This window comes from Trichechus manatus, unplaced genomic scaffold, assembly GCF_000243295.1.
Source record: "Trichechus manatus latirostris isolate Lorelei unplaced genomic scaffold, TriManLat1.0 scaffold00145, whole genome shotgun sequence".
Taxonomy (NCBI): Eukaryota; Metazoa; Chordata; class Mammalia; order Sirenia; family Trichechidae; genus Trichechus; species Trichechus manatus.
In genome coordinates this window covers 2,107,483-2,121,505 of record NW_004444081.1, presented here as the reverse complement: position 1 = coordinate 2,121,505, position 14,023 = coordinate 2,107,483, and the positions used below count along the sequence as shown (strand labels likewise).

The 14,023-nt window shown below is 40.5% G+C and overlaps 1 protein-coding gene across 1 annotated transcript in view; it reads left to right on the top strand.

The window, feature by feature from the left end:
• Nucleotides 1-414: 414 nt before the first annotated feature.
• Nucleotides 415-14,023, top strand: part of RGS5 (regulator of G protein signaling 5) — a 70,555-nt gene continuing 56,946 nt past the window's right edge. Inside the window, exon 1 of the mRNA XM_004385757.1 lies at nucleotides 415-539. Coding sequence (XP_004385814.1) covers nucleotides 496-539 — 44 coding nt within the window. The 5' untranslated portion in view covers nucleotides 415-495. The remainder of the gene's footprint in view (nucleotides 540-14,023) is intronic.

Sequence of the window (14,023 nt, the reverse complement as noted above, 5' to 3'; positions counted from 1 at the left end):
TCTCTCTCTCCTCCACTGTGAAACAAAGTTGAACTAAACGACCTCTCAGGACTGTTGCAGCCCTAACAACCTATGACTTCGACAGATCTGAGGCAGCCCAAAGCACTCTGCTTCATAGCAAAGCCCACATCTTCCCTGTGGCTGGCCAGAGATGACGAGTGAAACAGGAATGACCTGTGTGTAGCTTAGGGCCTAATCCTGGCCTGGCAAAATACGCAAAGGAGTGTGCTTGATAAGAGCAGTGGGAAGCCTAATGCAGAGCCTGCAGCAGAGAAAGAATTCCAGCCTCCACCACAGACAGGACTGTTGCTGCCTGCTCGCCTGTAATTTCCTCTAAGGCTCTTGATTGGTCCAAAGAGTAACAGAGGGCTGGGAAAGAGCCACTATATATTCCTCAGATGGAAAGGCTGTCCCAGACAGTTTTGGAGTTTGAAAAGACTCACCCTGCTGTTAAGAATCTGTGCTCAAAGCTGAGGAGCGAAGCCGCTTGCCAAAATGTGTAAAGGACTTGCAGCTTTACCCCATTCATGCCTGGAAAGGTGAGAAACCAAGTTGTTTTGGCTTAAGAGTTGGAGATACAGAGAATCTTTACTCAGAAGAGGGTACCAACAGGGGCCGCTGTAGTTCGTAGCTAAACTGAGGTGAAAAGGTGCTTGATTCTAGACTAGGAGTTGTCTCTTCTTTGTTAACAATTCAGAGATGGACTTTAGCAGTGATTTTGAAAGACCCAAACTAGAAGCCCGTTACAAATGGGATATCTCATGCATCATTTAGTATCCAGAACATTATTTTTTCAGAGGAGGTGCTTATTCTATACGTGCTTATTATGAGTAAAATATGCATAGTAAAGAGTGTGGAATCTAATGTCAAACTGCCTGGGTATGATTTCTGGCTCCTACTTATTATCTGTGTGGCATTGGGCTATTTATTGAATCTCTCTGTTTCTCAGTTTCCTCATCTGTAAAATGGAGATAGTATGAGTATCTACCTCATAGGCTAGTTATGAAGATCGAATGAATTAATGCATATGAAGCACTCAGAACAGTGTCTGGCACATGGTAGAACTATATTAATGTTAACTTTTATTAATGTACATAGACTGGGAGAGGAAGGTGCAATGAGGCAGAAGGGATTTGTCATGGTTCTTTGTATCCTGACCCCATTAGACTGAAGTAGCAGGATTGCTGAACAAAAAAAAAAAAGAGGTTATTAGCTAGCATTCTTTCTTAAAAAGGAGCCCTGATGGCACAGTGGTTAAGCACTAGGCTGCTAACCAAAAGGCCTGTAGTTTGAACCTACCAGCTGCTCCGTGGGGGAAAGATACGGCAGTCTGCTTCCATAAAGATTTACAGCCTTGGAAACTCTATGGGGCAGTGCTACTTTGTCCTGTAGTGTTGCTTTGAGACGCATCGACAGCAGTGGGTTTGGTTTTTCTTGTTTTTGTTTTGTTTTCTTCTTTCTTAGGAGCTATACCTCTCAGGCTCCCTGGTTGTCCTTAGGCTGGACAGTATTCTGGAGGGAATCGAGATATTTAGGTTTTAAGTAAATAGAAAAAGAGCAAATATTGACTTGTTAGAAAATTTAACCCAACAATCCTACCTGATACAGAGAAGTAGGGATATTTCTTAAGAATGGATTTGATTAAATTTGGTTCGACCTTTCATTATGTAAAGGAAAAAAAGAAGGTAGCCTTTGTGAAGCCTAACTCCATGCCTTAAGGCACCTGTAATGTTATCTTAGAGGATCCTATGACTTCTCCAGTCTCTTACCAGCTCAGGTCTCCTTTTTGATGACTTCTACCCTACAGATAAACTCAAAATAATTTTTAAAGAGATAACATTGTAGCATAGGAGTTTTTGTTTCCAGCAATACTATCTAGTAGCTGAAGATAAAGTCTGCGCTCATTCCTTGCCGTCAAAAGCATAGATTATTTAAAGACTATCATACAAGAAACTAGTAACAGTGAAGCTGGTATTTTGGTTGTACTAGTGAGCAATCCTGAGGAGCCCTGGTGGCACAGTGGTTAAGAGCTCTGCTGCTAACCAAAAGGTCGGCAGTTCAAATCCACTAGCTGCTTCTTAGAAAACCAATGTGCCAGTTCTACTATGTTGTATATGGTTGCTATGAGTTGGGATCGACTCGATGGCAACGGGTTAGTGAGCATTCCATATGGCCCATTGGACCAACCTTGAGAAGGAGAAAATATTTTAATGCTGGATACTGTGTATTGCTGTCAGCCTATCCTTCCCTCTTACCTGCTTTGTAGAAAGTCTGAGAAACAGGGAGGTGAAAGGCACCCAAAGTTCTCTGAATATAAGGTGAGGCATAATTATTTCCTTTTCCTTTTTGCAATGATGAGAATTGCCACTTGAGTTTCTCATCAACTTTAAAGGATGCCTATTGTCCACCTGTTCTGAAAAATTGGGTACTCTCATGCAGTGGATGTATCTTACCTTATTAACTGGTGAACAATTGACTCTAAAATGATTGTAACATCGTCTGATAGGCATCTTGTGATCCTATGACACACCGCCTGGTTTTTAGTGAGTAATCAATAAATATTTGTTGAAAGTTGAGTATTGTTAATAATTTTGCCCTTTATGCTCTTATAAATATGCATACTGTTCACCTAGACACATGGATGGAACATTTCTTTTATTCATTCCTTTCCTGTTTTGGAGCCCTGGTGGAGCAGTGGTTTAGAGCTTAGCTGCTAACCAAAAGGTCGGTGGTTCGAATCCACCCGTCACTCCTTGGAAGCCCTATAGTGCAGTTCTACTACATCCTATAGGGTTGCTATGAATCAGAATCAACTCGATAGCAATGGGTTTGGTTTGAGGTGTTCCTGTTTTGCGTCTGATTAACTACCAACATTAATATTGAAACACATTATGTATCTTCTAATTCACAATAGATCCATGTGGAGTGTTAAAGAGGGGACAAGGAGCAAGCCCTTTTGAGTAGATTGCTGGCATCCTTTAATGTTCTGGAATGTGGCAGTTTCCTGAAATTTCATGCATTATTCTATTACATATTTTTTTTCACGATATGTTACCATTGCAAATAGAGTCATATTTCCAATTACAATGCTCCCCATGAGGAGCGCTTTGGAGAAATGGGATTGTGAGCTGTGGAGATATTAGCACACACTCTCGGAGAAGATAAAGGAACAAGGATGAAAAGTTGTCTATTCCAAGGGAAATGATACTTGAGTAAATGCTTCCAAACCTGCCTTCCCTTCCTGGACACTCTGACTATCCACCTCCCTTACTGTCACAGGCTCCTCGCCTCTTCGTGACTTCTGTCCAGATTAATAAAGGAACACGGGTATGCCTTGATGCCTAGATACACAGATATTTAAAAATTCACTCTAAAATAAATTCGGCCAACAAATCTGCGTTACCAAAGGAGTCTGTTTTAATGAAAAGCTCTGCTAAAGAGTTAAACTGTAATTTCCCTATTGCATTGGAAATAGAATTCAATTTACAGAAGTATGATTAACTTGCTCTCATTTATCATAGTGGTCAAGGAGTAAGCAGCACGTTGATTTTTGTTATTATTTAAATTTGTGACACTAAACAGCTTACTTCATTTCCCTAGAACTCCATGTCTTTATTTAATAAATGACAGTTGGATTAGATGTTCTCTAACATCCTTTCCAGTTCTATAAAGCTTAGATAAAGTGAGATGAACTTGGTTTCAGTGACTAGAGAGATGATGTAATTAAAGGGAACTTTTGCCTAACTTATTTTTCTCTAAAGCTTTGGGTACAGAGAAGAGTCAAACAATAAGAAACCGCCAAGGACCCAAATTTGTGCTGAAAACACTAGGTTGGGTCAAAAGCGAACCTACTCATTGATGCTAATACTGGTTTCCCAAAAATATAATTTACCTCATGTAAGGAGAATTTTAATCCTAGAAAATGTCTCTTTCTTAATATTTCAGGAAGTATTAAGCCACCAACAACTTTGATATATTTGTAGAAAGCTATTGCTCATTTACTTATTTAGATTTTTGAGACTATTGCTCATTAAACCTCAAAGTAGAACTCATAATATTTTTATATATTTAATGAGACAAATAATCCAAACATTTGCGCAATGGGTGGGTGCCACCACACAATGTCTATCTTCTGGCATATTCAGAGCTGTGCTGTATGAGTGTGCTTTATGGGTGGGAATATTCTAGTCAGTGGAAAAGGAAAGAGTTGAGTCAATTGAAGGTCTTATTTTACCAGTGATTTTCAGCTTTGAATTTTGGACTTCTTTTGAAAATTCGTGTTATTTTCAGCCTTTTGATTTTCTCCAAACAAGTTTAATTTTTAGAGTAAATATTGTATTTTAGAAAAAATGGAAGTATTCTGAAATGAAAATGGGTTATTATTGATTCCCAAAAAGTTCTCATAACAATATAAAGGAACCAATATGATTATTATTATTTTTGTTCCCAAACTCACAGTCTTTCCTTAACTTCCATGGGAAGTAAAGATATATCTAAGACTAAGCTTCTGGCAAAGATGGAACTTTCCCTGGTATATCAATGAGGTATCACTGACTTTTACCTCTGAAGGGGTCTGGCATAGATCTGATTTCTATTTTATATTATAAAAGCAGCTAGTGATCCTAAGTGGAACAAATGGTTTGAGCTCCTAAAGGTTGGCAATTTGAACTGAACCAGTGGCACCACAGAAGGAAGGCCTGGGGATCTGCATCCGTAAAGACTACGGCCAAGAAAACCCTATGAAGCAGTTCTGCTCTGTAACATGTGGGGTGACCATGAGTAGGAATTGACTGGAGAGCAACGGGTTTGGTTTGGTTTAGTAACATAATGTATTTAATCCACAGTTCACCGAGTTGGTCCTGGCCACCCAAGTGTATAAAAAATGCTAGGAATTTCAGAAACTGTAGAAAGCAAATGTGGAAGGTGACCTTTCCTCTTTTATGATTATTATTTTACTAAACATTCCATTTTCTCCCATCTGCTCTGATTTATATGGGTCTAAGGATGGACAAGATGGAGTAGAAAGGCATCTAATAAGCAGGGCCACAAATCAAATGATCTTCTTTTAAAGTTGTTAAGCCACATACAAGCACCAGAGTGGGTCAAGGCTGCTGGGTCTGCAGGGGTAAGTAAATAGCATTTTCCAAAGACATGAGCACAGCCTTGGACCAATTATAAAGAAACTATAAATATCAAGTGAAATGAAGGACTATGACGATTAACTTGAACAAATGTTAGCACAGTCAGAATAGTTGTAGGATCTTCAGAGAAGCCTAAAGAGATAGTTGCAGACCCCCTCCCGAAGTTCAGGTTCATGCTGGCTGGGAATACCCTAAGTGTAAATCTGAAACTTCGCTATGGCTGATGGTCAATCGATACAATCGAAATATTGCGGGGAAACTTTGTAATGTCAAGGAATTGAGTGAACTGTTTATTATAATGGGGGAGAATCAGAAAGAAAAAGCTATGCTTTGATTTTTATTGATGAAACAATATTGATTATTTCTCTGCATTGCCCTTCAAACTTCTGTACTTGCCCTAGGCATAAGGATGAAAGACTCAGGAAAGTCTCAAGATTCAAGGAAATTGCAGTCCAGTGGGGAAGATAAGTAAGAAAATAATTAGTACGCAGTGTTGGGTTCCGCTGTGAAGGAATAAATACACAGAGTGCTAAGAAGCCCAGAAGGGGGACCTCATAGAGCTGTTAGTAGTCAGGAGAGAATTTGCAAGAAGTTACAGGGGATGATGTTTGAATGAAGTATTAAAGGACGAAGCAATTAGCCAGGTATAGGTGGGAAGATGGAGCCCCTGAGTGGCACAGAAGGTTAAGTGCTCAGCTACTGTCTTAGTCATCTAGTGCTGCTTTAACAGAAATACCACAGGTGGATGGCTTTAACAAAGAGAAGTTTATTTCCTCACAGTAAAGTAGGCTAAAAGTCCAAATTCCGGGCGTCGGCTCCAGGGGAAGGCTTTCTGTCTCTGTCAGCCTTTTCATCAATCTTACCCTGGACTAGGAGCTTCTCTGCACAGGAACCTTGGGTCCAAAGGACACGCTCTGCCCCTGGCACTGCTTTCTTGGTGGTATGAGGTCCCCCTGTCTCTCTGCTCACTTCTCTCTTTTATATCTCGAGGGATTGCCTCAGGACACAATCTAGTCTTGTAGATCCAGTCCTGCCTTACTAACAAAACTGCCACCCATCCACCCTCATTAACATCATAGAAGCAGGATTTACAACATATAGGAAAATCACACAATACCAGGAATCATGGCCCAGCCAAATTGATACACACATTTTTTGGAGGACACAATTCAGTCCATGACAGCTACTAACCTAACGTTTGGAGGTTCAAATCCACCCAGGGTGCCTCAGAAGACAGGCCTTGTGACCTGCTTCCAGAAGGTCACATCCATGAAAACCCTACAGAGCACAGTTCTACTCTGAATCACATGGGGTCACCATGAGTCAGAATCGACTCAGTGGAAACTGGTTAGGTGGGAAGAGGAATGAGAAGGAGGGCATTTCGGGCAGGCGTGCATGGGAAAGGCACAGAGGTGAGAGAGCCTGGCCAGTCTGGCTGATATTACTGATATTATAGCATCTTCATACAACCCATATTATCTCTCAGAGGCTGGTAGGGGGGAACCTCCAAGTTTCCGATCACAGTTAACCAGCCTGCTGTGCAGCACACCCTGCGTAGTGTTCCTTTGGAGTTTGCCAAGTGCCCTTCAACTCGCAACTCTGAAAACTCTAGAGTCTTGCTCAGGGGAAAGATTTTTCCTTCCCTTTGCCTAGAAAATTCACTTACTGGAAAAACAATCTATTCAAGGCACCTGTTGTTAGCTGCCATAGAATCAGCCCCTATTGATGGAGACCCCATGCACAACAAAACAAAGCGCTGACCTGTCCTGCACCATCCCCATGACCAGCTGTGGCTCAGACAATTGCGATTGATCTATACGGTTTTCACTGGCTGATTTTCAGAAGTAGGTCGCCAGACCTTTCTAGTACATCTTACTGTGCAACCTACACTGAAACCTGTTCAGCATCATATCAACACACAAGCCTCCACAGGCAGACAGGCGGTGGCTGCACATGAGGCACATTGGCAAGGAATTGAACCTGGGTCTCCCTCACGAAGTCGAGAATTCTACCACTGAACCACCAACACCCTAGATGTGGCACCTAAACCAAACCAAACCTGTTGCCGTCGAGTCGATTCCGACTTATAGCGACCCTATAAGACAGAGTAGAACTGTCACATAGAGTTTCCAAGGAGCGCCTGGTGGATTTGAACTGCCAACCTTCTGGTTAGCAGACGTAGCTCTTAACCACTACACCACCAGGGTTTCCATACATGGCACCTAATAGACAGTTAATAAATATTTTGTCAAAAGAATGCACAGTGAATTTCAGCAAATAGAGACAGGATTGCTCCTAGTTCAGCTTGGTGTTTTCTCTGATCCTAAGGGATTGGGAAGAATGGTATTAGCACTGGCATTTTAGGCTAAAATGGGGGAAAGAATGTACCTTGCTAGAGAAAGAGGGGTACTTCCTGGGGGAGAGGGGAATGGGGATGAGGAGAAGAAAGGTGGAGGAGAAACTCCAGGGTTCCTATAATTTCATCAGGAAAACCCTGGGGTGAGTCTTCCTTTGTTATAATGATGGTGTACCTTCATCTATTGGTGGGCTTCAATACATTGTATAACTTTGGCCATTTCTTAAGCAATTGCTGGCCCAGCTTCCTTAATGAATTCAATCCTGTATTCTAACTAATTGCCTCTTTCTATTCTTTCTTCTCACTTAGTCTGGGCTATGTTGAATCAGGAAATCTTGGTGGTGTAGTGGTTAAGAGCTACGGCTGCTAACCAAGAGGTCAGCAGTGCGAATCCACCAGGTGCTCCTTGGAAACCCTATGAGGCAGTTCTACTCTGTCCTGTAGAGTTGCTGAGTCGGAATTGACTCGATGGCAACGGGTTTGGTTTTCGGTTTTGGATGTTGAATCATAAGGTGTCAGTTAAGTTTGGAAGGGTCCTTGAATGGTTACTTAATTTGTTCCTCCTTCTCTAGCAAGGTCTACACACTATTATGGGATAGACAATTTCTAGGGAGGGAGTTTATTTATGTCTCTGGAGCCAGTGTTAATAGTTTTTGTCTGTCCTGCTGGCTGGAAAGCAGAGGAACTAAACTAATCAATTCTGTCAGGAGCAATCATTAGTAACATGAACCAGAATATGACTGGAGGCCAGAAGATAAGAAGTTCCAATCTCTTTCCTCCTTTAAAGTTCCCAATCTGTTCTCAGATAATATTGGGCCTGGGCTGTATTTTACGGGCTGAATCATCAAGAGGATACAGATAGTGAAAGCCTGATTGTTTTCGACTGCCTGAGAAAGTTATTCCTAAAATTACGGAGTTTAGGAATACAAAAGAAAAACCAGCATAAGGAGGATGTGAGCTCACAGTCTATCCTCTGCTTTAACGTTAGCAGAATGACCAACAAAGGCCTTCTAATGGCGATGTGGTGGAGTGGAAAGAACATGGAGGTTATAAGACTACTTCCTAGCTGTGCGACCTTGGAAAAATCACTGAAACTCTCTGAACTCTATTTCCTCATCTGTAAAATAAGAGTATTTATCTTGTTGGGAGGAGGTGCTGTAACAAACAAATGTCACAACGTATATAAGGTGACTAACTTCAATAAGTAGATCCCTATTAAATAATTAATTCCTTTCCATACTTTTTATTCTCTTTGTAGGAAACATCTTTTAAGTCATTCAATTCTGTGTCAAGGCCTTTCAAATAAAATGTTTTCTTTTTCCTTCTTATCAAAACCTCGTCTTTTAAAAACGAATAAAGGTGAATTTGTAAAATAGTACATTATTTTTACTATTTCATCCATAATTCTTTCAGTGTGTATCTCTTTAAAAAAATAACATATCAACTCTTTAAAAAAATATTTTAAGACTCATTAAAATCCATTATACTTAAAAATTAACAATAATTCCTCAATATCAGTACTATCCAGTAGACATTCAAATATCCTCAATGATCTTTTTACGGTTGAATTTTTTGCATCAGAATTCAAACAAGGCTCACATACTGAAATTGTGAGTCTCTTAGATCTCTCTTAAGCAATAGATTTCCTATCTTTTTCTTGCAATTTACTTGTATAACACAGAATTTTTAGATATAAGCATAAGAGGCTGTATAACAAGTGGGAAAGGTTCTGAGTGGGGAAGGTGTCCTGAGTTTTAACCTTGGCTCTACTAACTAGTAGTCCCTGGGTGGTACAAATGGATAAGCACTTGGGTACTAACCGAAAGGTTGGCAGTATGAACCGACCCAGAGGTGCCTTAGAAGAAAGGCCTGATGATCTGCTTCCAAAAGATTTAAAACAGAAACAAAACCAAAAAAACCTGTTACCATCAAGTCGATGCCGACTCATGGCGACCCCATGTGTTACAGAGTAGAACTGCTCCATAGGGTTTTCTTGGCTGTAATCTTTAGAAGATTGACAGGCCTTTCTTTCACAGTGCCACTGAGTAGGTTCGAGCCATTAACGTTTAGGTTAGTAGCTGATTGCAAACCACTTGGGCCACCCAGGGACCAATTCCAAAAGGCCACAGTCATGAAAACCCTATGGAGTACAGTTCTACTTTGCAACACATAGGGTCACCATGAGCCAGAATCAACTTGATGGTAACTGGTTTGGTTTTGGGCTACTAACTAGTAGAGTCATGACTCATGAGTCCCTTGCCCTCTCTGGGCCTCACTCTCACATTTGTAAAAGGAGATGAATTGATTATATGCTCCCCTGCATTCCTTCCAGCTCTACTACTTTATTATTCTGAATTTGAATACTATGTATTTTAAGGAAAGATTCATTTTAATTCTAATTTGGCATCTCATCCCAAGCCGTATAGGAAGTACAGGAAACAAACTCTGGATGTAGCTTATAAGAAGCAATCGGTTAAAAATCTGCAATCTTCTTCCCATCACTTTTCATTTCAATTGAATGAATTAAGAACCCTGTATTTCTCTAAACGACTTGTGACAAATTCAAAGTGCGCTCCCAATGTTTCAAAGTTTTATATGTAGATGCAGTGGAGAGTGTTTTTATTTAGTGAATTCCATGAAGAGAAAGGATGGTCTCAGTTTCCTTTAAAACTTGACCAGTTGCTGTTGAGCTGATTCTGACTCATGGCAACCCCACGTGTGTCAGAGTAGAACTAACGATGCGCCATAGGGTTTTCAATGGTTGTTGTGTTTTTTTGTTGGAAGTAGATCTCCAGACCTTTCTTCCAAGGCACCTCTGGGTGGACTCCAACCACCAACCTTTCTTGTTAGCAGCCTAGCAAGTTAACTGTTTGTACTGCCCAGGGACTCCTGTAAAAGTAGATAGGTTCACAGATCATGCATTCAAATAAACTATGATTCTTGCACTTTGTTTATAGTGATTTAGTTGTTTCTTGTATCAAGAGTATAAGTTCCTTAAGGGCAGGGAGGAAAAAGTGAACCAAGGACTTTGGTATGTGGCTCCATTAACTAATACCAGATCACATTTTTCTCCAGCCAGTGGAAAGGGTGGCCCAGCCATGCCCTTCTGAATACTGTCCAGAGAGAGGGAGACTTGTCTTTTGCCTTAACAGCAAAAGAGTTTCCATCCTTATGGCTAACATGAGAAGGGTGAATCAGAGTTTCTAGGTATTTGCATAATTAACCAGTTTTCATCCACTAGCTGGATTGATTCTGGAACACTGACAATTCTTGGAAGTGGTATGAAGATTGCTTCTGACTTTATCAATCCGTGTCAGGCAGGTATGTACACAGCAACTGTAATTTGCAACCAGAATTGGGGCATGTGGTTTGTTTCTTGACAGAGTATTAGGAACTGGGTCTTTCCTGCAAAGTCCTGTAAGTGTGGTCAGCCTAATCACAAGATGCATACATCATCAACGCAGCAAAAGCACATGTGGTTTTGGGCTTATTTGTCTTGATCATAACAGTCCTGGAAAACCTAGATAGGTTCTTTCTTTGCAAGGTCTCCTATTAAGTTGTTACGTCCAGATAGAGTAACTTGTCCTGCATCTTCTTCGAAAAGAAAATATTTCAAGGTTTAAAGGATTCAGCTAAGCAGCCTCTGAATGCTTTGGGGAGTAGATAGCTGGGAATCATGTGGGCTTTATGAACAGCAAATAAGGCTAAGATTATTGTTCTTTAGTCTCCATATTTTCCTTTTTCCTTCACAACTTCTTCCTCAGACAGTTCTCAAAACAGCACCTAACCCATCTGGACAGAATCTCATGCAGGTCCTTAAAGCTCTACATTTGAGAAAGATGTTGGAGCTGTCACATTAGAGTCAGATAAGGCCAGGCGGCATGAAGCAAAGCACTTGGAAAACGTGAAGTGTTCTATTCTGTAAGTGCTTGTTATTAACAGTGAAGTCCGTGAGCTGTTTCCGTCAAGCTACCACTTTTTGACATCTGCTTGCACAGAACATGTGTTTCTTGTTGAGACATTTGTCTATGAGGATTCAAGAAGTTTAGAAAGAATCAAGATGTTCCATTGAAAAAGTAGCTTCCTGCATTTTGGAAACTCCTTTTAAGTGATAGTTTACAAGAGATACCTGGGTCAGCAGGAGCGTGGGACTGAATGACATGTGCAGCTTTGGGACAGGTCAATCATGCAGGTCACACTGACGATGTTTTCAGAAGAGCCCCTTATCAAAGGTCTGGTGCTGATGTCTTCTGGGTGACAAGCTCCCAGAGTCATAGGCCTTGCTTCTGAATCCCTCAAGTCCAAAACAAGCATGTCATTTGAACACACGTATGTATGCATGCGTGCACACACACACACAAAACTTAAGGTTTTCTGTGAGTTGGATTGTTTGTTGAAATTAGAGATTCCCGCAGACAAATTGAAACTGTAGCTGAGACTGGTAGGGGGATTACGGTTTTCTTTCAATAAAGATGAATATAGATTATTTTTTTCCTTCTTAGGCAAGTATGTGCCTCCTTCCTTCATATTTTGCATTTTACACTTTCTCAGTGTTGAGAAAAAACTCACGAAGGTTGAGATTTTTCTCAACATTCTCATCTGAGGGCTCAAAAAGCCTTTGTTTTTATTATTTTTCAGTTTCCTTCTTATCTTTCATCTTCCAGATAGACTAAGCACAGCTCATCCTTTCTCTCCCTCCTGATCCAGACAGAGGCCTAGTGTTTATAATTATGCTGACCTGTGACTACAGCTGAGTGAAAGGAATATGTAACTTTGCTTAGCCACTTTTTGTTAAATGGATACTGGCTTACGAGCATGACAAAGATAAGAATAGCAAAGATCAACTGGTAATGTTAACAGTCTAGGAAGGAGTGCCGAGCACAATATTGATCACCCAGAGGTATTCAGTAAAAGTTTAGTGAATCAAATTGATCGATTTTGCTCCTGGAGATAGCTAGTGATTTTTTTTTTTTCCCCTTCTCTAGTCTGACCATCTTAGAATCACAGACTGTGAGAATATGATCAGGGTCACAGACTGGCCCCTTTTTTTACAGATGAGAAAACAGGTCTAAACACTTTTGGTGATTTGTCCAAGGTCACATAACTAGTTAGAGTTGTAGCTAATGCAAAGTGTCTGGATTTACATATCACTTCATATTATTATATCTGTTGAACTCTTATTTCTGACATTTTGGCTATGTAGCCAACATTTTGTGTGTCTTCACTCTTAAAAAATTTATTCTTCCATAGACCTTGGACAAGTCACCAAACTGTTTGGACCTGTTTTCTCAGCTATTATCTTTGCTTTTAAAATATTTATTCTTCCACAGACACCATATTTTAAGAGGCCTTTGGCTACCAAGCAAGCTTCAGTCAGTAAGAAGAAATTAATTGTTCTTCCAATTCTATTTGCCAGGTGTGTACAGCTGCCAATTAGAATTTCTGAGCAGCATGAGAGAGGTGATATTGCATAGGAATTAAGAGCCTGGGAGCTGTCATCTGCTGGGTGATTTTGGGCAAACCACCTAACTTCTCTGTGACTCAGTTTCCTTATTTGTAAGATGAGGATAACAACAATATCTCCTTCATAGGATTGTTAAGGTTATTCATTATATGTGTTGAGTAAACCATTCAGTTAGCTGGGAAATGTGGTCTTTCTCTTAATCTTTTGAAATATTAGACTTAGCCGTTATAAATGAGAGCTACTTGAGACAAGTTTCAGAATGGGTCTAGAACAGGTAACTAGAAAGCGTCAGGAGCTATCTTTGTTTCCCTACAGTGCTAAATGGGAAGCGTGGGAACAGGACTCAAATGGAAGGACCAGCTGCAAGAAACATTAGGAAGTGAATGAGACAATTGGGTGACAGGGAGCAGGAGAGAAGCAGCGATCACTGACAAGCCAGCTGAGCCTCGGTGCTGAGAGAATAATTGGACTATGGATGGAATATAGTTGTCTGGAGAGGAAGTTGTGTTCAAAAGTCGGTGATGAGTCCATTCCTCTGAACTCTGACCTTCTTTTTCAGGAATTCTTAGATGACGTCAAGTCAGAACCCTTTATCCTGATCTTTCTGGGCAGTTTTATAGATGCTAAATTGATGTTGAGATAGTTGCTAATCATTAATTTGATTTAAAAAGCAACAAAAACAAAACAGCTGTGGCTCTTATATGCCAAGACTCCAGGGAGGAATTAATGCATAGCATATGCCACAAAAAACGAAGCCTATATAATGTCATGGCTGTGCTAGAAGATTTGTCTGGCTTGAGATTTGGGGCCAAGGAGGGAAGGAGTAAGATCAGAATAGATAGCTGTGATTGGTAGGGAAATAAGAGAACTAAAGTTTCAAAAAACAGATCATTCAGTAAAGGTTAAAAGAATTAAGTTTATCTATTAATTGAAAGGAGTCCCAATAGTACAATGGTGAAGAGCTCATCTGCTAACCAAAAAGGTCTGCAGTTCAAATCCATCAGCCACTCCTTGGAAACCCTATGAGGCTGTTCTACCCTGTCCTATAGGGTCGCTATGAGT